This window comes from Leopardus geoffroyi (assembly GCF_018350155.1).
Source record: "Leopardus geoffroyi isolate Oge1 chromosome D3 unlocalized genomic scaffold, O.geoffroyi_Oge1_pat1.0 chrD3_random_Un_scaffold_48, whole genome shotgun sequence".
NCBI classification, from domain to species: domain Eukaryota; kingdom Metazoa; phylum Chordata; class Mammalia; order Carnivora; family Felidae; genus Leopardus; species Leopardus geoffroyi.
The window spans coordinates 57,461-84,018 of record NW_025543560.1 but is presented as its reverse complement, the minus strand read 5'-3'; the positions used below and the strand labels follow the sequence as shown (position 1 = coordinate 84,018).

Genomic DNA, 26,558 nt, shown 5'->3' with positions numbered 1-26,558 from the left:
AGACTGGAAAGGAGCAGGTGTCCTGTGGGGCTCACACTTCCTCCAAGGCGAGCCACCAATGTGCTTTCGAGCGGCCCCACGCTCGCAAGTCTGAATAGCATGCATGTGGCGGACTTGGAGCCGAGCAGCCTATGGGGTTCAGATTTCTGAGTCCCTTCGGGGGTTCGCTCGAAAGCTAAAATGTTCGCGTAAACCGTTCGTTGAGTGCAGCGTTGCCCAGCAGGAAGGTAACAGGTAACACGGGCGTCATCCCAAGGGTTCTCGCGGCTGCATTTGAAATGGTCAAACAGACGGGTGATGTTAGTTTTCATGTAGCCCGATGCAGGCAACATGTTATTGTGTCATGTAAATAGTGTAGACGTGAAGGAGCTACTCTACAATGTTTTTCCACATTCAGCCCTTGCAACCCACGGGGCGTCTCACAGTTCCATCCCCTGTGGTCGGGACCAGCCCCATTTTGGGCGCTCAGTTAGCCACGTGCGGCGGTGTCTCCGGCCTGGGACGGCACTGCCTCTGGGGTAGTTGTGTGACCGAAGCTCCTCGTCGGTTTTGCTCCCTGGGGCTGCGTGTGCAGACGTGAGGCTGGGCTGCAGAGGGTCCACGACGGAGCACGTGCCTATTGCACAGAAGGGCTATTCCCCCACCGCCCAGAAAGTCCTGCCCCTCTCTACATAATTAGGAAGAAGTCCCAGTGGCTCGGTGTTTCTCCTCTGTAACCTTGCTATGCCTGAGACCTAACTGTTCAGTAGGGTTTAGGACGTCCACTTGGTGATCCGGGTGTTTACTGGAGGACTCTCGGAGAGAACGGTCTTGGGGTTTGTAACTGCTGAATTTACCCATCGTGGTTATGATGGTCAGCATTTCAGCACACTTGATGCAAGTAGTGTTTTCCATTTTTTCTCGAATTCTAATGAACCTACAGTGTTGTATCAGTTTCAAGTAGACAGCATACCGTTTCAAAAATTGCACACGTAACTCTGTGCTCGTCACCATCGCTGTGGTCACCGTGTGTCACCATACAGGGTCCTTAGGGTATCACGGACCGTATTCCCTGGACTGTGCTTTTCATCCCCGAGACGGCCTTATTTGATATCTGGATGCTGATGCCTCCTAATCACCATCATCTCTTTTGCCCACCGCCCCTACTCTCCTCTCCTCTGGCCACTACCAGTTTGTGCTCTGTGTTGAACGGACTCTTGATGCAAAGAATCGTTAACCTTGCTTGCAACGAGTGTCGTTGTCGTTTGCTGCTTTGTAGGATCGCCTTCTAAGGAAGATGGAAGCAGTGAGTGCTATATTAAAGCGGGCAAGACCGAGAGGCTCTTCACTTCACCACGGGTATGACATTTCCCGGTTCACAGATCTGTTTGAGATGCGGCTGGGGGCGGCTTCCCTCTGTCACCAGTATGACCCGAACCAGCTCATGGTTCCAGAGTAGAACCGTGGGTGTGCTATGGTATGACCCGAACCGGATCAGAGTTACACACAATAACCCTGAGTGTGTTGTAGTCTGACGCGATCCATTTTCCAGGTCCAAGCTAACTGATGATGGGGCGGGGCTGGGGGGGGACACTGCCCTTCACCATGCCTAACATGAACCACCTCACAAACACATACGTTAGCACCTGCTGTGTATCTTCCAGAGGAATCCCTTGGCCGAATGGGCAGAGTGACTGGATGTAGCTCAGGGAGCCGGTAGCTTAGTAGTTGGCAAGAGGGAGAAGTAAAACCTCATTCCAGACGTTAGGTTTGGAATCTCAGGAGACGGGGAGGCATGACAGAGCTCACAGCCATGGGAGGAGGAGTGGAAGTTAGGGGAAGTTCTGTTCGTGTTTGGGTGGGTTTATTTGCGGCCTCCCTCCACCGAGTGTGGCGGTGATGGTGTGGGGCTAGGAGGGGTCCAGCGTGCCAGGTTCGGCCCAGCATCCCTGGAAGCTATGGTCCCTTCCGCAAGGCCAGTGGGGTCACCATGGGAGTGCACACGTGGCCATGGTTGTGAAGGTCACCTTGACGTTGGTGGGGTTAGCGCAGTGCTCGCAGTTTCTTATATTTTTGAAAAGACTGGAGAATGACATGTAATCGCCGTAACTCTGTCGGGACGTTGGTGAGTCGCCTGTGAGGGCGCGGGTCAGCCGGCTTGTGAGCTGCATCCCGCAGACAGTAATTGTCAGCAAGGTATTAAAAGGTTTGCTTGCTTCTTTGTAGGAAATGGGTACCATGTGAGAGTCATTCTGGTGTGACGGTGCCTCGAGTAGCTGACTGGGCCCCCTTAGGTGCAGGGGGCAGGCTCCGGCTCCAAAGGCAGGCCCCCTCAGGCCTCACTGGGGTCTGTGCGGCTGTCGACAGGGGCTGTCGGGAGAGTCGAGGGTGTGCTGCGGCTGTCCTTGTTGAGCCTGCTTGTAGGAGAGAGAAGTCAGTGCAGGTAGAGTCACGAGCGGCGCTCCCTGTCCATGGAACTACTGGTGGCACAGCGAATGTGTGTCCGGAGAGAGAAGCACACGGGAAGATCCGGGCACAGAGCAGCCTCTTGGGTGGCTGACGGAGATCCTGGCCAGCAAGACACCCGTGTGCTGAGTGTCACCGTTCCAGGGCTTGAAGACGGGTATGTGTGAGGAGGCCAAGGGAGCAAACAGTGGATGCGGTGCAGGCCCCTCGAGTGCATGTTAGAGTTCTCAAGGGAAGGGGCTGTGCAGGCCCCTGGAGGGTGGCACCCTGGGGCAGGTGCCATAAGAGGGACGTCCACGCCCGTCACCCGCCTGAGGTGAGCTGGCCAAGGAGAAGGATAGAGAGGATCGCAGTGCTCCGGTGGTTGCGGAGGCATTGGCCGCGGTCACAGGTGGCCTTGTGGTCAGAAGACCCCGGGCAGGAGACTGGCTGAGGAACAGGGTGTGTTTGAAGCCGTCTCACAATGTGGTCTCTCGTGTGGTGGCAGAAGAGAGGCTGGTGGGAGCTGTGTCACCGTGAGCGGCCGGGGGCCGTGGGGACGAGACTGAGAAGGCGGCAGGCAGGCTGGACAGCTGAGCCCTCCTGGCACGACCTCACAGCCACGTCTTCTGTTTGGGTCCTCCTCTAGCAAGATGACACGGTCTGGGTTGCAGAGGAAAAGAAAGGTGACGGACCAACTTCCACACGCAGGCGGGGCAGATGGGAGAGAGCTCTGGGATAGGACTGGATGCAGGGTGGTGGGGTCAGGAGCCAGGGAGCCTGAGATAGGGTGTCAGAGTCAGGGGACACACGCGAACCTCGGAGGAGCCACGGACCATGCCAGGTCACATGCGGGGTGGCGTGTGTGGCTCTCCCCGATTGGCGATGTGTCGGGGCCCCACAGCGGTGAAGCTAGACCGCCTGAGCTCAGGTGAGCAGTTGTTCTGGCAATGGGGGGACCAGAGGAGGGGAAGATGGTTGTGGCCAGTGGGCAGTTCTGACTTGGCTGTCTTAGAAACAATCAGTACCCTGAGGCAGCACGTGTCAATGACGTTTCTTGAAAGGCCGCAGAGAAGAGCTTGAAGCACCACAGAGGAGACGCCCTGTCGTGGTGGCTCTGTCTCCAGGCCACAAGGGGTGACACCGGGGCCCCCTCTTTAGTTGATGTGAAGCAGATGGGTGTGTTCTGTCTCCAGAGACCATAAGGATTTGTGAAATGGAAGGCAGCCTCTCTTCTTTTCCAGAGAGCAAGGAGCCACTGGACTCCCGTGCAGGGTTCAAGTGTGGAGGGTGAGCCCGTGGCTGAGGCCGGGCACGTGGGCTGGCGGGTGCTCCTTCACACCTGCTGACCGCTTCGTGCCCAGAGCCTTTGCTGAGGGGAGCAGCTGACAGCCCAATTAAGTGACTCCCCCCTAGGGGCTCGGGGCTCCATGGAACTTTTCTGGAGACTTCTGTGGCCAAGGGGGACATTTGTCTGTTAGTCTACCTGCACAGAGGCCAGAGACGCTTTTGCCTCGGAAACACCGGGCACACTGCCACCTCCTGTCTACGGGAGCTGCGAGGTGTGGTTCCCGAGGATCCTGCCGCGGATGCCCCTGGGGCGCCCGATACTGGTTGGAGGAGGGAAACCTGGGGTCACCTGGCATCACAGCGAAGGCCTTGGCACACGTGGTCCGATGGCAGGTGAAGGCCAGAGGGACGTACAGGAGTGCTTTCCGGTCAGTTGGGCAGGAGGTGGTGCAGACACGCAGGATGACAGCTTGACTGGGGGCAGGCGCTGCTCCACCTCGGGGACGTCTGGGCCGCGGGGATGCGTTGCACCTGCTGGGCCCGGGAGACCCTGTCTCCACAGGGCCCGGCTAGCGGGCTTGCACTGGAGCCAGGGGCAAGGATGCCTTCCATGGAGACCTTTTTCTGTGACCTCATTTTCCCAATTGACGGGTTCTGGCCTGGCTGACAAAGTCCACTTTTCTTTAGATGACAACCTTGGTGTGTGTGTGCGTGTTTGTTTGATTGTTTCCGTCCGTATTTCAGGCGGACGCACGTCAGCAGCGTCCCAGCTTCCAGGTTCCGTCTGGCGGACAGCCCCACAGATGCCAGCAGCAGCAGCAGCAGCGCGGTGTTGCGGCGCCGCCAGAAAGGCCGTGTGGCCCGTCTGCGACATGAGCCTTCCAAGGCAAGGACCTCCATCCTCTGGGGGCTCTCATGGGACCCACCTGCCTGCTCCAATGTCACCTGCCTTTTCCTCTGTCTGTGAGGCTCTTCTGGAACTAAAGAACCGATAGGCTGCTTTCTCTTTTCAGCTTCCCCCATTCTTCTTTGGCTGCCTTAGAATTTACTTTTGAGAGCTTTTGTTCTCTCTTTGTATAAAGTAGCAATGTGGATTAAGATAGGACCTAGTGTTAAGCACAGCACAATGCAAATTAGTAAGGGTTTGAAACGCTAATGAAGGTGAAGGGAACACGTGTATTCATCCTTAAACAACAAAGAAGTCACCTTTGGAGTTTAAGGACTTTCGTCCTTTGGCTCTTCAGCCGCGTATATTTTTATATATTTGGGTAAGTTTTGAGCACCTGTAGTCATGGAACAAGTTTGGTGCAGACATCGTCCCAGAGCTAGGGTGCAGCATGACTGAAAAACCCAGATGAGGGGCGCCGGGTGGCTCAGTCGGTCAAGCGCCCGACTGCTGATTTCTGCTCATGTCACGATCTCTGGGTTTGTGAGATCGAGCCCCGGAGCCCAGCAGCCCCGCATGGGGCTCTGCGCTGACCGCGCCTAGAGCCTGCTTGGGATTCTCTCTCTCTCCCTCTCTCTGCTCCTCCCCCACTTGAAATAAAACAAAGAAAACAATAAATAGCTAAAAAGTCAGAGGAGAGGCCTGCACCCCTCTGTGTGCACAGTGTAGTGAGGGGAGACCAGCAGCGAACGGGAAGTAAAAGGTGATATGTGTGTTAGTTCTCTATTTCTGTTTGACAGATGATTGACAAGTCCCTAGATGGGCACCTGTGGATAGCCCCAGAGTCCAAGGGGGGCTCTCTGGGCACTGCCCAGTGTGGCGGTGGAGAGAGAGAGACAGAACTGGCAGAGACCAAACGGTCACAAGGGGGAAGGAGCTCAGTGAGCCCGGTGCTCGGGGAAAGGGAGACCGGGGGCCTGGTCATGCTGGGTGGGGCCAGGCAAGGTGGAGGCCGAGGACCACGGTGGTCTGGTCCAGGAGCCCTTGCGCTAAAGCCCACTCGCCCGAGTTCCAGAGTCTGTGTAGACACAGTAGGGGCAGCTTTCTGGAGGACTCGAACTCTGGTTGGGAGCAGAGACGCAGTGCTAGCTGGAAGGAGACACAGGGTAAAAGTTCTGCGGTTTGTGTTCTGTTATTTTGTTGTTTTGCCCTGGAGGGTCTGTGGTCAGTCGTGGCTGGCTCGTGTTGTTTCTCCTGTATCTACATTTGTCAGTAGACAGTGGGGTTTTGCCCCAATAGTGATCAATTGTCGTTAGCGTATCACTGTATAGTACAGGTGGATACGGGTATGATCTAGATAATAATTTGTAAACGAAGCGTTTCTTCAAAAGAGATAAGGCACTGACCGTAGATGAACGGAAGCTCGATACAGACAGCACGCTCTGTGGTGCCGACACTCGTGTTCAGGACTCCAGATCTCATGGGCTTACTGAGCACAAGTACTGCCTTCTACACTGAAACTCAGGACTCCTGCAACGTGAAGCTGTCACCTGCCCCTCAGCCCGTTTTTATCACGTACCTGCCCAGGGCACCCTCCTGTAACCAACACGGCGATTCCTGAGAGGTTGTCAATCAAATTCTAGGTCAGGATTTCACATTCACGTCCAGCAGGGCATTAACAGAGTGGGTTTGTTTGGTGTTGTACAAGGTGTTGCGGGAACTTCGGCATCCCCTAGGGTGATACTGTAAAAGTGTAACTTGGTTGTCAACAAGGAGAACAGTTACAGGAAAGTTTAGAATAGGCACCTGTTAGATGTCTTTGTTCTACAAGATGCCGTGTTTTAATAAGTTGTGTATGTTGTGATGGAGTTTTACGTCCCTGAGTGATCATTGGTAGTGTCTCTGGTAAATGTCGAATAACCTATTACGTTCAGATGTGTGGTGGAACAAAGTTCTGCTTCCAGTCGTGGTTGTTTCTAAATCTTCTCTCAATGATATCCATCCTGCTGTTCTCTTTAAAATATGTTTGCTCGTTTGGTCTTGGAAATGGTAACTTCCAAGTGTGCAGTAAATGTGATTTCTCTTCCTTCCTTTGCATGCCTCTGTCAGCCTAGTGATGTCAGGAAGCATCGGAGAAAGCGAAAGTGCTTAGGAGTGCAACCTAGCTGTGTTTGTCTGTGGTGTGGGGGAGAGTGCCCGTCTCTTCACAGTGAGCACCACAGCTGGGTAAGGACGAGCGGCTGGCGTGTGCGGGGAAGTCCAGGAGCCACTGGGGGCTCGAGCGTGGCGGCCGGTTTCCACGGTACCTGCGACGGCCACCAGAGCTCACCGTTGTCTCTCGTTTGTCTCTTGCTCGCTGCGAACGTTGTTCCGTGAGACCTAGAAGTTTCTAGGAAGAGAAATTACGGAAGCAGTGCCGTAGAGTTTCGATTTCGGGATCACCACTTTTGACAGCCGTAGCCAGCAGCATTCAGAGAGCTCTTAGGGTTCTCCACCTGGTGTGTGCAGTGGTTTAGGATCCTGTGACCTGGCCCTCACAGACATCCCCGCGAGCCACAGCTTGTGTGGTTAGCCCATTTCCAGATGTGCAAGCAGAGCCTGAGAGCCCGGGTCCTGTGCATGAGGACACTTTGCAGGGCAAACACTGGCCGCGACACCACTCTGCCACATACCCCACCTTTGCTGGGGCGCCCTTCTCCCATTTACAGTGCCCCTCGCCGGGACAGGACACCTCCTGTGTCCAGAGGACAATGATGTGGGTGTGCCCATTCTCAGGGGAAGCTCCGTGCCTCGGGACGGAACCCTCGACCAGAGAGTCCGCCTCCTAACTGGGATGCCTTGCTCCCTGGACCGTACCCCCATCCCAGACCTTCCCAGCCATGCGCCGACAGGGCCGTGCCTCTGATACAGAGCTGGGCGACAGCTGGGGGAGCCCCTCCGCTGCACAGACGGTGTGTCCGTTCAGTTGAATTCTTGCGTTCAAGTGCCAGTTCGGTCACTGGTTGTTTTGTGACCGGGGTGTCTTCATCACCGTCTTTTTTTCCTGCTTTGCTCTCCTGGTAAGTGAGGACAGCGAAAGGTTCATGGCCCTTGGGGTGTCCACACACTGCCCATCGGTGCACGGTCCTCAGAGAACAGGAGCTCACACCGGCGCCGGGGCACAGAGCACGCCCTGCATTCTGCTGGCTCGTGCTGCCTTTTCCTCTGTAGCAAGACTTTCTCAAGGAACAGAGGGTCGTGTGATGAACACCCAGGCAGGACGGCCTGCTCCCGCAGCTCACTGATGGCTACTTGGAGGGCTCTTTGGAGGTTTTGGGGGATGAAGTCTAGGTGTACGGGCAGTGGGTGTCAGGTCCATGCGGACAGGGCCAGCACGGGCGTTGCACTTCCCAGCCTCGCGGGAGCCTCCCGTTTTGGTTGAGACTGAAATGGCCCATAGGCACAAGTCTGGCAGGACCCAGTGCTGGGCGGGGGCCTGTGCGTGGACTGCGCTGTGACACAGGGGAGGGTGTGCTCCCAGAACCCTCCGTCTCTGCTCACCTCATAGCCTGGTCGCTGGTGTGGCTCCCTGTCCTGTTCCCTTTTGGTGTTTGTCTTCTCCATATCTTTGCTTCCACCTGGGTGTGAAATCTACTTGTGTTGACTGAGTCTGACCCTGTTTGGTTTTATGTGGATAATTTGTAGCCTGTTAAGGTAGCCTTTTGTTGTCTGGTGATTGTCAGGAAATCAGGAGAGGAGGCAGGTGTTCTGGAGCTGTTGGTTAAGCTTGTGTCTTCCCTGAGCTCAGCTCGGCTTGGTGCTGACCGCCATGGGTGTCCCGAGCCCCACGCAGCTTCGGAGGTCCTGGTACGAACCCAGTTGGCTGTGCCTGTCTCGCCAGTCCTACACGTGTGTCTCATGAGATCCGGCCCTGCCTCACCACCAGGACCTGTCAAGGGTCATAACGCTGGTGGGTCCGTGGCCCCACGGTCCTTTCCAGGGCCCACAGCCACATAGCCGCAGACCCACAGCCTGTCACAGAAGGAAAAATGGAGTCTGAAGGGGTTCATTTGTCGTGACGGCAGCCAAGGGACACTGTGTCTCCACCGTGTCGAGCAGACTGTCTGTAAGCTGCAGATGAGTCCGTCAGTTTGTAACACCAACCGAAATGTCCCCGAGAAGCAGAAGTCAGACCCGAGTGTGGGGTCAGGGGGTTGGGTGCCTTGTCACTTTACACACGTCCCCGTAGATTCCAGCCTTGCATCGCTACCAGAAGTGACAGTGGATTAGGCCACAAGCTCCCTCCACTTCCCCCAAACAAAGAGCTTTGGACCATCGTGCGTGGGAGGGCTCCGTGCTCGCCAGGGTTTGCCCTGAATGGCGTCAGGAAACAAACACCTTCCTTCTCAGCTGGCCGTGGTGTACGGTGACATGGTTTGGGTCTCCGCCTCTACCTTCTGTGGCCGGGCTCCTGGTGGGGCGAGGTCCTGGGGAGGGTACACCCCTCGGTGCAGATGGGCTGGGGGTCTCAGTGGGCCCACTGCCCGGACGCGAATCCACCCTTTCGCCTGGCGTTAGGCCGATCCTAGGAAGGCGTTTTGGACGCTGCACAAAGCACAGCTCATAGCTTTTCAAATGAGTTGCTGGCTGTGATTTCAGGGCTGTGTGCTCCTCTGTCTGGGTGCACGGTGAACTCATGTCACTCTCCTCTCCACCCCACAGTTGCTGCCTTTGGAGGAGGAGTCGCAATACAGGGTGGCAAGGACACGATGTGTACCATCAGCTCCTTCTTCCCAGAGGTCCCTGAGCTTGGACAGGCTGCAGCAAGGGGCACTGCACAAGGCCAGCCACGAGGACATCAGGGACGCCACAAAGTAAGGGGCACAGGCATCGTAGGAGACATGCCTGTGCGCTGGTTTTCAGCTCTGAGAAACCTTTGATCTCTACATGGGGGAGAAAGGGTCGGAACAGCGATTCCAAGGAAAGGCCAATGAACTGAGTTTACGTGCACGGCGTTCTTGGGATACCTGCCTGGGTGCCCTGGGTGTGGCCGGCAGAGCAAAAGGCAGGTGGGAAAGACCAGAGTCTTGTGATGCTGGTGGCTGTAGGGCAGCCTCGTTTGCTCAGATCCTACGCACCAGCCGTCCTGAGACCTCCCTTTTCCTCCCGGTGGGTCCTGGGTGACATGCTCCCTAGGGCTCCTCCCCTGGGCCGCACTGTGCCCTGTGGGGCTGTCAGGAGCCATGCTCTCTTCCCCCCACCCCCACCAGGCAGCTCCAGCAGCCTCTCTGTTACTCACACCACGTCCTGGGGTGGCTCAGGTGTGCATGTCCTCCGTGCTCCCGGGTCACGGCCAGGGAGGGGTGCTGAGCGTTCTCAACCCAAGGCGCTTGGACTCCAGATATACTTGGGAGGGAGAGAGTGTCAGCTCCCAGGGCGCAGCCCTCCCTAGAAGCTGGGGGATTGTGCTTCTAATCACGCGGGGCGGTGTGTCGTGTGACGAGCACGCGTGGAAGATGCTCTCCTGTGCGTCCCCCAGATCCTCGGGCTCTCAGGATGGCCCCTCGAGCAACGTCAGCAACACTAACAATTGCCAGGACTCACTGAACAACGCCCCCAAGAAGAAGGGCATCACCAAATCCATCCGCTGGTTGCTCGCCAGAAGACAAAAGGTCCACCCCAGCCACACTAGCGACGAGCCTGCATGACCAGGTTGGTGTCCCCTGCGTGTTTCCAGCGTGTGGGTGGTCTTACTGGCCTCATTCCTCTAGATCCGTGGTCTCTCTGCCTGCAGACCCCTCCCCGTGTCGGGAGACCTCACGTGGCTGTGGACACCCCCCACCTCCCATTTCATCACTCTGCTTCCCCACAGCCACTGAATTGCAGCCACTGAATTGAAAACCCTTCCCAGCGTGCCCTGGGACTCAGCAAATTGGGCGGACAAGCTGAAAAACACCAAAAACTTTAAAAAATAAGCGTTGTGTTTCTTGTCACCTTGCTGAGCACTTTTCAGCTGTACCTGTTTTGAAAGCAGTAGCTGTTCGTTTGCTCAATAGACTCTATAGCGGCAGAGCAGTATTATGTCCTCCACGCTGAACCTGAGGCTCTTCTTCAACTGTGGGTCCTGGAGGACGTAGAGCACGTATGAAATCTTGAAGGGACTCACATGGATTCCCAGTGCACCTTGAGAAGTTGTGCACGGAGGATATGTTGTGGCTCACGTGAGGGTGTGGCCCCAGCGCACTTTCGTCTGAGCCTGGCTCCTGCACAGATGGGTTTGGGGGTCTGGGCAAAGTCCATATTAGCATTCCCGTGCTTCCGTTTTCTCACCTGTACCTGGGAACAGTGGGAGCACTTCCGTCACATGGCTTTCAGGAGTGTCTGCATCTAAATATCCACGAGATACTTTGAACACAGAAGCTCCATCACATTATGTGTAACTGCAGCCCCTGTGAGGACCTGGTCACCAGCATTCGGAACCTGTCATTCATGCTGGTGATCTCTCTGGCGTCCTCACTAGGCTGCCCCTGTGTTTCTTTCCCCTGTAGTGTTTGAGTTTCTCTTCAATAGACTCTGACCTTTGCAGTCTAATCAGTACATCTTATTTTCAACTGGTCTTGATTCTGACAACGAGTAACAGCAGAGGGTTTCGTTTGCTACCAAGCAGCTGAGGCGCTGTGATGCCCGGGATGGGGGCCCAGAGGAGCGGTGCGGGCATATCTCTCGGGGCCTTTCCACTGCAGAGCATGTCGCACGTGGGTTGACTGTGTCCCAGAGCTGAGTTAAGTGGATGAAGGAGGCAGGTTGAAACCATATCCCAGTGATCCCACAACTGATTAAAAGAAGTGAGCTCTTTTCAACAGAAGAGATGGTTTGCAGCCTAGCGCAGTGGAGCAGGAGGTGGGCCACGGGGGTACATTGGAGATGGTGGGACGACGGGATGGGGCCTTGAGCCAGGGCAGAAGTCAGTGGGCTCTGTGATACACCGGACATTAGGCAAGGCGTGTGGCCACTCTTCCGTGCCCTGAGAGCCTGCAAGGTCTGGAGCGGGGTGCCTCACGTCCACAGTGGGCCCACAGGGCGCCTTCCCGCTAGAGGCTCTTTCCCCGTCAGTCCCCGGACTTGTCCATTGGTTTGTCTTTCTGTCTGCCTCAATCTAGTCTCCTTCTCAGAACTCATAATAAGGATCATGACTGGCACACTCAGTTGTACTTCAGTTGAAATGCCGTTATTTGTGTTACTGCTCACAATTCAGTAGGAACCCTCAGGTTTTTGGTTCCCTGGGAATGGAAATTTGTGGAAACTGTTCAACAGTGGTCTGATTTGAATGTCCCTATGTTTGAAGTGTATAAAAGTGTTTTACAATAACTTGGATAGTTGCCACCTGGCTGTATGCAATTTGATACTGAAAGTAGACCTTTTGCTCCTGGAACCATGCTGGGAAAATTCTGTCCCTTAGATGTTGCTGATGTGTTTTCTTTCACATCCTTATACTTTCTGTAATGAAAACAGTAAGATTCGTGGTAGTGCCTTCTGGTTCTCCCACCCCACTGCTCCCCGAAATGTGTATTTTTGCAAGTTGAGAGGTAACAAAAAGTGTGGGTTGGCTGCTTTCTGCGTGGAGCCTGCTTTGGGTCCTCTTCCTCCTTTCTCTCTGCCCCTTTCTCCTCATACACACTCGTTCTCTCTCTCTCTCTCTCTCTCTCTCTCTCTCTCTCAAACTCTAAAAAGAGGGGCGACGGGGTGGCTCAGTCAGTGAAGCATCTGAGTCTTGGTTTCGGCACAGGTCATGTTCTCACACTTGGTGAATGTGAGCCTTGCAGTGGGCGCAGAGCTGACAGCGGGGAGTTTGCTTAGGATTCTCTCTCCCCCTAACTCTCTGCCCCTGCTCCACTCTTGCTGTTTCTGTCTCTTTCAAAAATGAAAAAAAAAACTATAAAAAATAAACAAACCAATTAGCTATTGAGGAACCAATAGTTTCACAGAGATGAGGAGTTTGGTTTCTTTCCTTTTTGCTATTTGACACTGATAGTCTTCAGAAATATTTTTGACATCATAACTCGCTGGCTGCAGCCTGGGAATAGAGCCTGTAAGTTGTGTTTTGGGGGTAGCCGGATATCTCACTGCAATCCAGGGCCCCGTGCTCTGGGGGAATGTTTCAGTTATTTATTTGAAAAGACACAAAACGTTGCATTCTCCTTCTACAAAACCGGGACTGATTTCCTCCCACACCACCACTTAAGACTGTCGTCATTGCCATAAGAACCAACCCATGCTTGTGAGGAGAACAGGGCAAGGGCAAGGGTGCTGTGGGACTGTCCCAGCGTGTGGCACTGTCTGCAGCTTAAAGACTATTTGGAAAATGAAAAGGTAGTATCTTCTATGGCAGGGAGGTGATTTCACATAGACGGTGGAGCAGGCCCAGGCAGCCCAGGGCTCTGCTGACTTGTGCCCGGTCAGGGTCCTGGCACAAGTGTGGCCCTGTCTCGCTTTACCCCCTGGGGCTGCCTTCTGGGCAGGGGGCCCGATGGCTGTCAGGGATGTGGGTAAATACCTGTAAACAAAATTGCAGAGCGAGGTCATTTTAAAGGGCTGTAACTTTAGTATACACTTTTGTGTTTTAATTTCCAATCAGTCTTGATTTCTGGATGATGACAAAACTTTAGGAAGGCACCTTCTTGGAGAAAACAATGTAGACCAAAGGACATTTGTGACTTAGCTGCTGGGTCAGCAGAGACTTTCCCTGCAGACTTTTGGGTCACTTCCTCTCTGTCCTCTATGCAGCCAAAGAAGATGCAGCTGGTCGTCGGTCCGTGACATGCTGACCTGCCCCAGCCCCTCGGCGACGGCGCCACGGGAGGCTCTTTGACCGGAATGTGAACAATGGTGGACAATGGCCGACTTCGTATGTAACAAGGCTGTGGCCCGCTCAGGCTTCAATGATCTAAGATGACTCCTAACTTCTGCTTATCTGCTTGAACATTAGTGTGCTCTTCCACCTACCACAGCTAGGCATCGTGGGTGTCCTCAGTGCGTGGGCTCTATCAGAGCCTAGTCCTGGGGGCCTGGGCAGCTTGCCTGGAGTGACCCGCAGAACCTGGGAGCTGGGGTCGTGGCAAGCCTGGGTGGGGGGGGACCTGGGCACGTCCTCCCCCCACCCCTGCCCCACACCCATCCTGAGCTCCCTGGCACCCGAACTCTCAGAAGACCAATCAGGAAGCACTGGGCTCCCACCGCGGGGCAGGGTGCTGGGTGTGCACCCAGGAGGAAGGCGCGAGACCCTGGAAATAATGTCGTGCAACACTAATAAAGGGCTTACCGTTCTTACGGAAATCAACTTTTTACATTTGTTTTTTGAACAAGTTTCAAGAGTGGACCTCATTCTCCATTTGTAGATTTTCCTTAAGTTTTTTATGTTTATTTATTATTGAGAGACAGTGAGACAGAGCATGAGCATGGGAGGGGCAGAGACAGGAGAAGACACAGATTCCGAAGCAGCCCTCACGAAGCCACCTCAGGAGGCTCTGGCACAAGATCCCTCATAGCTCAGGCGACTCTGGGATGGTTCCTTCCCTCCCCGCCACAGAGAGCTTACGGCCATTGGGTCAAGGGATGGACGCCCTGACCCGTGGGCCTTGTGTGGAGGGCACAGCTGACAATCGCTGGGATTTCCTCTTCCTGTACTGTCTCTCCCGCCAGGGCCGATGTTTACTAACTGTGAAGGATACATAGTTTCTTTCTGTGGAGTAAGACTTCCCTTCTCCTTTCTGTCAGGGCATAGTTAGGTCATTCTGTGTCTTCCTGTTCAGAACCTTTGCTGGCTGATCTTTAGTTTCTGCACTTCCTAGTCCTCAGTGTTAAGTGTGAGGTTTGGAACAACAAAGTGCTTCCCTGCGTTTTACATCCAACATTCTGTTTTTTCCCCACCAAAGCTGGGCAAGCCTTAGGCATCTGAGACTTTCTGGAAACAGACCAATTCCCCACAGGTACATTAGGTTGCACACGGTTTATTAAAACTTGATTTGGTGAATCCAATTATGCTTAAAAAAGAAATGTCAATTGAGAAACAGACCAAGCACCGAGCAGATGTCCGAGGGGTGTGGCCTCTCTGAGAACACGCGTTAGCCATCCTTGGCTGTGCTCGCCCCATACCGAATGTTCCGGGGCTTGCAGGCCTTTCCACAGACCCGCCAGGTCCCACCGAATACCCTTGACTCTCCTACCGCTACACGCTCCTCCTTGAGGCCACTCTACCCTCCTCACTGCTGCCCTTAAGGTCCTTTCTTGTGTGTCACGTCGAGTGTTCTGAATGTAATTGTGACTTCACACTTTCCTCCTCGCCTTTTGCTGGCCGAGTCCTGCCACCTCCCAGGTGGGTGCTCCGCGGTACCGGGAGGGGTCTGTCCCCACGGCCCCTGCAGAGGGGCAGCAGGCGCATGCCCAAGAGGGGTTGTTGCCTCCTTCCTGATGATGTGGCTTCACTTGATGGTGTTTCTCAACATCTCTGACGTTCTGCTTTCTCTTCCCCCCCTGTCGCTTGAGTCCTCGGTGGGAAGAAGTGGCGTGGATTCTGCTGATTCTCCTGCTTGTCTTCCTGCGGCACCTTTCCCAGTCCTGACTTGAGGCCAGCGCTGTGTCCACACCACCCGGTGCGTGGGCAGATTTCAGCGGGAGCAGGGAGGCTCCATCCTGCCCGGCTTCGGTGCTTGCTGGCCCCCGTGCCCTGTCCCTTCTCGGTGCATCTTACCTGACTCCTCTTTGAAGAACATTCATCCGTGTCCTCCCCAGCCCCCTCCCCAGGGAGTCCAGGGTGGTCTCCAGGTCCTCCACGTAGCTGCACTTACAAAGACCGCTTTTCCAAATAAAGTCACATGCACAGGTTCCAGAGATTTGCACATAGACGGGACCACCTCCCCAGTCCACCTGTTTCCGGAGAAGGCCTGCTCTGCCCGGTCCTACCCCGGAGGCATCAGGGTGGGGAGGACGGGCCCAACCCTCCCACGGGGAAGAGGACTCTCGGGTCACACGACAGGCCCTAGACTGTCCGGGAAGAAAGCGGAAGATGGAGAATGGTCAAGAGGACCTCTGGCGTGCATCAGGATTACTGCCGGTTGATGTTCTCACTCGAGCGTGCTGGGCCTCTCCTAGCCACGAGCGTGCGTGTGCCTGCTGGGGGTGAGTGTTCTCTGCTTTGGTAGAAGGCACTGTCAGGGACCCCTGAGACAGGAAGCACTCTGGAAAGGCACTAGGACGTGCGGGGGAGACAGTGATGCAAGAGGAAACCATCCTGCCCACACGTGAGAGGAAGCAGCATCAGGCCTGGATGCCAGGATGCCAGCCAGGCTGGGCTGTGGTGAGGGCCAGGTGCAGGGAGGCCTGTGTCCCACTGTGCCGCCTCCAAGGCCTCCGTCCGCTGTGAGCCATGGGCATGGGGGCCGCCCACAGGGTTTCGGGGCGCACACACCAGAGCACATCCAGCAGTTAGAGGGTAGGTCAGCCTCTCCTGCGCAACCGGTGGCTGCCGTCCCACTTGCTTGGATTGTTTTCAGTGCGTCCGGGCAGCCATCCTTAGAGGAGGAGAACACAACCTTTCTCCACTGGTGCTGAGGGGAGGCCCACAGCCTAGTCTCCGTGCTTCAGGGCCACGGCTCTGGTTTTCAGGCCAGGATGCTCGCGGAAAATTAAGTAAAAGCTATGTGTGAACATTTTCAGGAGAATAATAATGTCAATTAATTTAAAATTTTTGAATTAGGGTAGCCTGGGTGGCTCAGTTGGTTGAGCGTCTGACTCTTGACCTCGGCTCAGGTCACGATCTCATGGTTTGTGGCTTTGAGGCCCGCATCGAGCCCTGGGCTGACAGCACAGACCCTGCTTGGGATTCTCTCTCTCCCCTCCCCCACTCACGCAGGTGCTCTGTCTCAAAATAAAGTTAACAAAAATAAGAAATTTTTTTCACTTGTAATTAAAGCAGTGAGTAAGGCATTGTCACATTGCAAAAATACAGGGCTAAGGTTGTCTTAGTCTCCAACATCTTATTTTCTTTTTTATTCATGTTAATTTTCAAACCCACGGGGCTGTGGGTGTGCATTTGGTGGCCCGGCTGCTCAGCCCCCCAAGCTTAGAGCTGTCACACTGTGGCCAGAGAACTTGTTGGGTGGCCTCTGAGAGCCGTTCTCCCAAGCTTCCGTGACCCCGGGCCCTGCTCTTTCAGATGTGGAATATTAGGAAGGCCACACCATGTCCATTCCCCAGGAAGAGGGGGTGCTGATGAGATCCATGGGAGACTGACCCTATTTTGTGGTATGAGTCACCAGTGTCCTTCTGTCTCCCTTTTCCCAAAGGTGATTTTCCTCTTGTTTTCATTTGGCTTGTCTGTGTTTCTTACAATCCCCTGTGTACCCCCTTACAATCACTCCTCATTGACTACACTTTTCTGAATGATGTCAGTGGAAAAGAGCAGAGATGGGGGTCAAGACCGTGAAAGTTTCTGGGCACCATGAGCACATCAAGGAAGAGACTATCTTAATGCTGGTGTGAAATTGGTCTTTTGAAGGGCAGAGACACAGACCAGGGGGAAACAGTTTTCCTGTGAACCCACACTGGCACGACTTGGTCTGTCTTGGGAGCTGATGTTCCCACAACACGTGACTCCGTGCTTCTATACGTGTGTTTGCATAGGTACGTGGTGGCTTAGAATCTCCCATCACAAACAGTTCCTGTATTGATGATTCTAGCATCTTGTCTTCAAGAGCGGAGATTTCATCAAGGGACTCGGTCACCTACGCTCTCCGCAAGTGGGCGTTCCTGCCACACACCATGTCTTTGAATACGTTCCACCTTAAACTCCCCTCCACGACTCTAATTTTCCTGCTTTGTCACTGCGCGTGGGGTATACTGGAGAGCTGCTTTCTAAGTCCCATGTTCTCATGAAAAGCCCCAAATAGGAGAGCCGAGGGATTGTCCCGTGGGAGAGCGGGCCCTGCACCTGACTCGGCATGACCTTATGCAGCCACCTCTCCCGGTGGTGTTTCCTAGTCAGCAAGTGTAGGCAAAAGGAACCTTGAAACTGTGCTCAGACTTTTCTTTACGCTGCACCGGCTTCCGATTGGACCTTCCCGTCCCTACTGTGAGGGACCATCCCTCTCATCTGTTTGGGTCACCTGCGGTGCTTGACTTCCTTGGCCCCAATATCTTTCAGGAAAATGAAGCTGTTCTTGGCTGAGGCAGTGCCAGGAAATCATCCCCAAAAGAGGTGAAGTCTGTAGTGTGGGTATTTTAGACACAAGTGTACGTTCCTCCGTGACTTGCTGAGCCCACACCTTCCACAGAAGCCACGTGAGGATGTCGAGGCCCTGGGAGCCGACTCCCGAGCCGGTGAAGTCACCATCGCTCTCATCGTCGTTTCTGTTCCCGTGGCTTTGAAACATGCTGGATGTTGGGAGAACCCCTGGGACAGTCGTGGGCACCCTGTGGCCGTTCCAGGTGTTGGAGCCGGTTCTACCCCCGTCGCCATTCCCAAGGACACTGGGCAGTGGCCAGGGCTGGTTTGCTTTTTCGCTATACTCTGGGATTGCCATCCAGATGTGTGGACGTGGTGACCCGTGGACAGCCCTGTGGGGTGGCCTTTGTGCCATTTTGTGGTCCCCTGATTGTGACAGCTCTAAAGGCTTCTTGACCTGCCATATTTTGACCACAGCTTGTGATCTGCTTCACTATTCCCAGTGTTAAATGTAGAAAGGGGCTTTAGATGATAAATTCTGATAGTGTCTTGTGTCACCTTCGAATATGTAAGAACATGTAAACCCAGTAGTACTTCAAGTAAAGAGATGCTGTCTAAACGTTTTGCCTCACTGTCTTTGACTAGCGTCCTCAGAGTCTCTGCGATGTGGGATTGTTGACTTGCTTTCCACCTCTGCTATGAGCTGAGGCTTGCAAAAGTGCTTCTCCTAATCCCGCTACCTGATGAAAGAGAACCTTTTCACCATATGAATATAGAAAATTCCAAGTTTCGTACACCTACTGTTGGATTTGGGATGACTCACTGGCCCGGAGCACATTAGTTTCTGTTTTCCCTGTAAACTTGACTCTGAGCCCTACTGACAAGATGGGCCTGGCAGACTAAGGGGAGACTGGCAAAGGCAGGGACTGGGGGTGTGGAGGAATGGGGCCTAGTGGTGTAGAGATCCCACCACGTGACCTCACGTGTCATCTTAGAAGGCACCGACGCCCTCCCACCATTCCCAGTTCTTTCTCTTCTCTTCTCTTCCTTTCCCTTCCCTTCCCTTCCCTTCCCTTCCCTTCCCTTCCCTTCTTTCCCTTCAAGCATACACAAGTTGAGAGAGAATGATTTTTAAGAACACCAGACCCTCAAGGAAAAGAGCTTGAAAGAGGAACAAAAGCCTCTCGTGGTTATGGCAGGAAGTTCGGCATGTGGCAGGACTGGATGGACAAGGTCGGTGTTGGCAGCACGTGCCGGTTCGCTGCGGGCACAGAGTTGGCGAAGTAGGGGCTCAGACTTCTTGCAGAAGAGCTTTGAGTCCATGCGGTGAAGGTGAGATCCTCCTCTGTTGACTGACCTTTCTCATGAGGTGTTCCTACGTTTTAGAAGCTCTTTTAGGATTCTCACGTGTGCCGGGGTGTGGGCAATGTGGCAGAAGGCCTTACTGGGGGGCGGTGGGGGGGCTCTGGGTGGAGGACAGAAGCCCAGAAGCATCTTGAGTGTGGGTGTTGGTGTCACTGCTGCCCCCAGTTCACCACGAGCCTAATATGAGCAGGTCTGCAGACCAGAACCAGATCAGCGACTCTCCTTCACGGCGCAGGCGAGCCTTCAGCCAGCTGGTGCCAGAACCAGATCTGGGGCTGTTCTTCAGTGGGCGGGCGAGGCTTCAGCCAGAAGGTGCTTTGCCGTTCTTCAGGCATTGATGACCTTGACAGAACAGTCTAACCCGGCCCTCTGTATAGAGTCACTTCCCGTGAGTCCGGGAGACAGCACTCACTGAGGACAGTGGGCGAGCCTCCTCTGCCATCCAGCTAGAGGGTTCAGCATGGTTGACTGCACACATCAGCCTTTGGTGGCACTTTGCATCCTCTGTCCTGAGACACCCGGAGCTCGTCCGCTCTATTCCACGCCCCATGCAAGAGACGACGGTGTAGGGGTTGGTGTGTTACATGTTTCTCCAGGGAGGTACCTGTGTACATTCTGCAGACCTCCCTGTAGAGGTGAATTTCCCAGTTTGAGCAGTGTCTCTTATTCTGACCCAACAGATGTGTGCCTCTGCTCTGCATAGAAGGGCAGCCATCAGCTGATACGGAATTTCGGGTCTATAATTCTAACCTGTCCCTTGTAATTGCAGATGCTGCTCAGATCGGGCTCAGTGTTGCGCCAAGTGCAGAACTGCACCACTGGGTCACAGTGAGCCACGCTGAACTGTGTTCACACAGAGCAGATATTTGGGGCGTCCTAGGGGCACCGCACACCAGGTCTGGAATTTGCCTACGCTGGGGTTGGACCAAGAGTGAGCTACAGGAAACAGACAGGGACGTTTCCTGGTGTGACTGACATTCCCGGAGATATCTAGACAGGCAGAGTGGGGAGTGGAATCATCTTTGGATTCGACAAAGCTGCCTGGTTGCCTTTTGCAGTACAGACAACCCGTCACCCCCGTGTGCTTCGGACAGTGAGGGAAACAGGTAGAGGCCTTTCGTTCCTGAAACGAAGCCTGTGCCCATGGGGTTGTAGGGATTTGAAACGGAGAGAAATTCGTGGTCTGTCTGGGTCTCTGGCTCTGGGTTGGCAAAATGACTCATTGGGGGCAAACAATGAATCTATCAAGGAGAAGCTTGATGGCAGTACCAACAAAGCTGTCACTGCTGGCTTCTCTGCTTCTGTTGTCCTCTCAACACCTCGGGCTCTGGCCTTACTAGGCCCCAAAGCTTCCCTGAGGAGCCCTCCTTCCCGCCAGCCTGTCTGCAGCTGCCTTTCCCCGGTGTCTTCTGCCTGTGGTCCTTCACTCACCCTGGACATTACTGTATTTCCGTGGAGGCTCTCTGGGGCTGGGACCTGTCCTCCTTACGTCGTGCCTGGCCTGGCACTGTGCAGGCGCTCAGCGATATCTCATGAGTTACCAGCCGGTGCAGTGATGGTACCCAGACAGCTGACGGAAATGCCCAGGTGTCTACACCTGGTAGAGTGGGGAGACTGCCCTTACAGATGAATTTGGTGGGGTGCTGCCATGGGCTCACAGCCCCTCTCTCCGTGCCACCCTGCACCTGTAGGCAAGCTTGGCTTCCAGCTCTTCCAGATTGGACCAACTTGTCAGAAATCTAGGTGGCTCAGTCTATCATGTGTCTGACTCCTGGTTTCGGCTCAGGGCATGATCTCACGGTTCCTGGGTTCGAGCACTGCATCGGGCTGTCTGCTGTCAGTGCAGAGCCTCCTAGGGATTCTCTCTCTCTCGATATCTCTGCCCTCCTTGAAATGCTCTGTCTTTGTCTCACGCAAAATAAAAAATAAAGATAAAAAAATGAGACTCAAAAACACGTAACTCTGAAGTTATTTGTAACCTGTCCTCTCTGAGTTGGAAAGAGCCCTGAGATCCCTGGGTTAAGATTTGAGGAGAATGTGATGGAGTCTCGGAGAGCAAAACTCTGCTCAGGCAGGCACGTGTTTGCACGAGTGTGGCCTGGGCAGGTGTGGCAGCCTCCAGGCCCCAGTCTGCACTGCTGTCTGGTATCCTGCCCTTGTCTGCGGGTGAGCCAGTGAGGCGGACCTCATTCCTGCTCTCGCTCCTGGACTCGTTCCTGGCCTTGGCCCAACCCCCTGCCTGGACCATGAGACTTGGCTTCCAGACCACACCCTCCCTGGTGCTGATGCCTAGTTATACGCATGATTTTCTCAGTTGGATCAACCTGTTTTGATTAAAAAAAAAAAAAAAACTTGGAAAAATTGCCACTCTGCATCTCTGGCAGTACTCTTAGAAAAGCTCTCTTACAACTTCTTTCTGCTAAGTTTTGTGCTGGGGAGTCCCTTCCGCAGGCTGTCCTCCAGGGGAGCTTTGTCAGCACTTTTGAGTGGAAGCCTGGAGGCTGTGGGAGGCCAGTGTGCCTCAGGTGTCCAGGCAGCATGGACATCAGAGCAGAGCCGGGGAGGGGAGAGAGTGGCGGGGCTCCGAAGTTTGGAATAAACCTCGCCGCTCTCTCCCTTGAACTGTGCTGACAAGGGCCTCCTGATTTCCTCTTCACCCAGGCTCCTCCTGACCCAGGTATCTTGTAGGGCCCCGGAGAGACCAGGTGGAGGGGTGTCTATGCGCCGTGTCCCAGGCAGTAAGAGGGAAGGTTCAGATGCCCGCACTGGGTCACACATCTGGGCCGTCCACACTGGGGACAGAGCCTGGTGCTGGGAGGCCAGGCAGGGCCGGGGGCTGCCTGGGAGCTCGGTAGTCCATATTTTCAGCTTTGGAGGATGTGGCACATCTGGCATTTACTGAATTTGGTGGGCAGGTCTCAGAAACGGGCTTATATATAAATGCTAGGTGGGGGCTGCATTCCAGAAGCTTTGTTTACAAAGTGCTGTGGTGCCCGGTGCGGCACGGAGGCTATGGGTGGCTGGTCCCACCGAGGCCAGAGTGGCGGGAAGCCTAGACTTTCCTGCGTGGCACACCCTGTATGTGGATAGAGCGGGCGTTGCAGTTGCAGTTTCTGTGTAGAGTGGTGGAGTGCATGGTGTCGCCAAGAGCGTGAGTCTGTCTCCGCCTGTCGCCGCAAATCTCTGGTCCTCATTCCTACGCCACACGGTAGGCAAGTGCCTCGCTTTACAGAGCTAGTGATTGTATCGCCATCTGTGGGTGCCAGGTGTCAGACTCGGCTGTGGATGGTCCCGGCCTCGCGGCCCTTTCCCCCTGCCCCTCAGATCACAAGCCCCACCTGGTAGGGTCTTGGGTGGCTTCGGGGATCCCTCCTCCACCAGCTTGCACACAGAGCCTGTTCCCAGGAGGAGCCCTGGTGTGGACAAAGGTGGGGGCCTGTTCCCCGAGGACCATGCCCGGGGGTGTCTGATACAGCTGCCATGCCCGGCAGCTGACACCTTTGCTCTGCGACCTGTTTCAGTCAGCTGTCGGCCACGAGTATCAGTCGAAGCTCTCCAAGCACTCGTCCCAGGTCCACTCCATCAGGGGCATTCGAGGCGAGTTTGGTGTCCAGGTGGACAGAGTTGACCAGGTGAGTGAGGCGTCATGGGAACCAGAGTGCAGGTGATGGAGCCCCTCCCTCTAGACCAGGGTATGCACTGGGCCTCTCGAGATAGCGCCTCGACTCAGGCCTGTGGGGTGGCCGTCCAGGTGCAGAGCTTCTAGAAGCCCCCCGCCCCAGTCCCTGACTCTGAGATGATTTTCCAGGTTAAGAAGTGAGAAGAGGAACACTGTTTCTTGTAGAAATCCCCCACATTGGTATCAACAGATCAGATAGACCAGGGACAGACAGCCTTCCACTGCCTAAGACTGTGCCCGTGGGGACCATTTCTAGCCAGCCTCCCTGCATGGGTATCACTGTGACCCGGTGGTGTTCAGGGCAGACATGGCAGAGTGCCGCACACGTGCCCGTTTCCAGGGCTAAGGCCCGGTGTCCTGGCGCCTCTGGCCTCAGTCTCTCAGTCTCGGACTGAGGGTCGTGTATACCCTGTTTTACATCACAGCAGTTGGGTTTTGGAGTTAACCCTCTGTCTGCATTCAGGCTTTACTACGTGTCAGCTGCGGTTCTGCGCTAACTGCCTGTAAAACGGGGCGACGGGGATTCCTGTCTCCTAGGGCCGTGTGCGCAGATGCCCCCCCACCATGCCCGTTGTCGTTACTGATGATAGTATTGTTCTTGGAAGAGCTCTTGGAAAAGCAGGTGTGGGTGTGGCGGGAGGGGGTCGCCGAGGGTTGGCATTGTGGGGCTGAGGTCCACGAGCACAACTTGCCGTGCAGGGCCTGCGGGTGGCTACCGGTCCACCCGCACTGCCTACTGGGCGTTGCAGAATGTTTCATGGCCGAAAGTTTCCATCCCCAGAGCTTTGGGCGTGACGTAGGCCTGCCTGTGGCTTAGGAAAGCAGAGGTCAAAAAATAACACGGTTTGCGGTTTCAAACCTTTCACATGCATTCTGGGATCAGATGACCCGTTTTGGAGACCTCTAAAAACGTGTTTCCCTTCTGGTGGTAATTGCACTCTGCTGTGGGCTTTGAATAGCAGGGGAAAACTGAGAAACACGCCTCTCAGAAAGGTAAGGCCTGAGGCCAGTCGAGCGGGGGGAGAGGCCAATGTCCCCGGAGGTGGTTTCCTGGCGAGTGCAGTGTCTCCTCTGGGGAAGACTGTGCTCTCCGGGTGTGTGGGTCCTGTGTCACTGCCACGGAAGCTGTCTTTCTGAGCAGTGTTCCCTGGACAGTCGGCTCTGGGGCCCGGTCAGTGAAGAGCTCACTTCCCCCCCGACAATGTAAACCCGAGCCTTTCAATTAATGATGGTTCACTTTGACTGGACACGGGTGCTCTCTAATAGGTCATTGGCTGACCTTTCAGTTGTGCCCATGTTTTAGAACCTTTTTTACCAATGAAAGAGTGTCACCTTCTCAGAGGACTTGATGTGTCTTGAGCAAGCCGGTTACTTCCGCCTCTTGCTTGTCATCAGATGAGCCAGGGCGCGGGTGCTGTGGCCAGGTGTGGGCATTTCCTGTCCCTTTGGAAAGGGATGGTAAGTGCGTAGCTTCCAAAGGGTTCCTTTCCCGAATGGGAACGCGGCTCGTTTCTGCCCCAGGAAGCAGGTGCCCATCACAGGCTTGGGGTCCTCGCTGCCCAGCGCACAAGTTGTAGGCCGAGGCCGGCTCACTGGTGTGTGACCGTGGGTGGTGTTTTCAAACGTGTGCGTCCTGTCCTGGCGACTCCTAATTCCGGAATGTTGCTGTCGTGAGCGATAGACGAGAGACCAGTCCATCGTCGGTCTCTGTCCCCGAGCCCTGTCCAGTCCCCTCAAATTACTCGAGCGACTTTGGCATCAAGTACAGCCTGAAGGCAAAGCACGTGGACAAGAGTGTCGTGGACTTCAATTTCCAGGGCATGACCGAGAAACACGAGTCACAGAAAGGTCAGCCTGTGGCAGCACGTCCTCACCGCTTGGGGCCCCCTCGTGTGGGACGCCTCCTGCGTCCCCAGAACAGGACCCGGGGAGACAGGCCCACATTACACTCACGCAGCCTTTTTACGTGAGCGTGTGAGAGCACTCCTGTCTCTTCCATGGGTTTAGGGGGATTGTCGTCCTTCGGATGGCAGCTCAGCCCCAGTCCTGTGAAGGGCCCAAGTCTCCCAAGCTACTTCCTTCTTCTCTGGACCATGGGATCCAGGCGCTATGCAGGTTTTGAAGTTAAAAATCTTGTTCTCTTGTGTCATAGACATAAGTGATTATTAAGAAGCGTAGATTTCTAGAAGAGGAATTGCCGGGTCGCAGAAGGTGGAATGTAAAATTTTGGTGGATGCTGCCAGATTGTCCCTGCAGGCACTGCTGGTTTTCCTGTCCCTTGTTAAAATCCCTGCCAGGCATCAGTTATACACTGATGTGTGCATGCGGGGTGTGTTAGAGACGCAGTACCCTCCCGCAGAGGCTGCAGACTGTTGGCTCTTTTGCAATGTTTAATTTCGCGTGCATGTTAAAATGTTCATAAAGATTTTATCCTTTTTAAGTCATCCGTACACACGTGTGCTGCTCAAACATACAACCCCTATATCACAAGTCAATAGCTCGCACAACTGAGTCACCAGGAGTCCATGCACGTTTAAATTTTTGTGTGATTTTATTGGTTTGTTTGTTTATTTATTTATTCATTTATGTATGTATGTATGTGTGTATTCATGCATTTATTTATTTATTTATTTATTTCTAATAAGCTGGGAAACGGCAGAGAGAGGGAGAGAGAGATTTCCAAGGAGGCTCCACACTGTCAGTGCAGAGCCTGACGTGGTGCTTAAACTCGCGAGCCACGAGATCATGACTTGAGTGAAACCAGGAGTCTGATGCTTCACCAAATGAGCCACCCAGGTGCCCGTGCATGTTTCAGATTTTGAAAATCATTGGCAACCGTTAACAATAGAGAGCTCACGTATTAATTAAAAACCCAGAGATCTTTAAAAGATGAATTAAACCCCACGACTGGAAACACCACCAGCTCGGCATTTCCCCAGGGAAGCTGCTGGTGCTCCCGCGGGACACTTCCTGTCACTGGCCTGCCCGTCTGTCGCGAGGCGGTGGACTTGGGCCTGGAGTGCGCATCCCCTGCCTGCTACCCGTGCCCCTCTGCCCGCCGTGCACCCTGCCGATCAGGGCCTTCTCTTGGATCTTCTTCAGTGCCGTTCAGACTCTCTCCCCGACGTGGCATGGAGGAGTAGAAACCGCCTGTGTAAAATACACCACACTATTTCACTGCATTGTTTCTGACAATGAGTGGAAGCTGGGCTTGCTGCCTCGGTTGGCTCTACTGTTCTGTAGCAGACAGTCATCCGAAAGACACGGCAATAGCAGCATCAAAGGTCTGTAGGGCAGGAACCACACAAGCTGCCTGAACCTCTTGGGCACAGACGGCACACTGGGCTGGAGTCAAAATGAGGCTCATAAGAGAGCCCCAGTCCAGGCCACATGGAGTAAGTGGCACAAGTATGTTTTAAAGTGCCCGTGGGAAAAGGGCTGTGATGGACATGCAGCTGAACCGATTGTTGCAATTCTTCTCCTATTGGAAAGAGCAGGCCTTCGTGGACCTATTGCCCATGTTGCTTGACGACGGAAACAGCTGGAATCGACCAGCCTTATGGGGTTCCTTCATGTATTCTCTTTTGCATGGGGGCGAGGACTTTGTCAGAACTGGTCGGTGAGGTTTTTAGAGGCTCCACATCCTCCCACCCTTTGGAGGGAGGGAGAGTATCTGTTGTCTGCAAAGTCACCAAAGGCACAGGCTGACTGTCAAA

The 26,558-nt window shown here is 54.5% G+C and overlaps 1 protein-coding gene and 1 pseudogene across 1 annotated transcript; both read left to right on the top strand.

Annotated features, from left to right (window-relative positions):
• Positions 1-1,262: 1,262 nt before the first annotated feature.
• Positions 1,263-10,536, top strand: LOC123595691 (liprin-alpha-1-like). The gene is made up of 4 exons (XM_045473361.1): positions 1,263-1,338; positions 4,459-4,600; positions 9,302-9,453; positions 10,119-10,536. Exons 1-4 carry the CDS (start codon positions 1,277-1,279, stop codon positions 10,285-10,287), a joined length of 525 nt encoding a protein of 174 aa, XP_045329317.1. The 5' UTR covers positions 1,263-1,276; the 3' UTR covers positions 10,288-10,536.
• A 5,112-nt stretch (positions 10,537-15,648) lies between these two features.
• Positions 15,649-24,969, top strand: LOC123595686 (annotated as a pseudogene).
• Positions 24,970-26,558: the final 1,589 nt, after the last annotated feature.

What these genes read in the sequence shown, in the direction of transcription:
- LOC123595691 (XM_045473361.1), top strand. Translation starts at nt 1,277, where the DNA reads ATGGAAGCAGTGAGTGCTATATTAAAGCGGGCAAGACCGAGAGGCTCT. An exon ending in GGCTCTTCACTTCACCACGG is followed by an intron (nt 1,339 to 4,458) that starts GTATGACATTTC and finishes TCCGTATTTCAG; the next exon opens with GCGGACGCACGTCAGCAGCG. An exon ending in GACATCAGGGACGCCACAAA is followed by an intron (nt 9,454 to 10,118) that starts GTAAGGGGCACA and finishes TGCGTCCCCCAG; the next exon opens with ATCCTCGGGCTCTCAGGATG.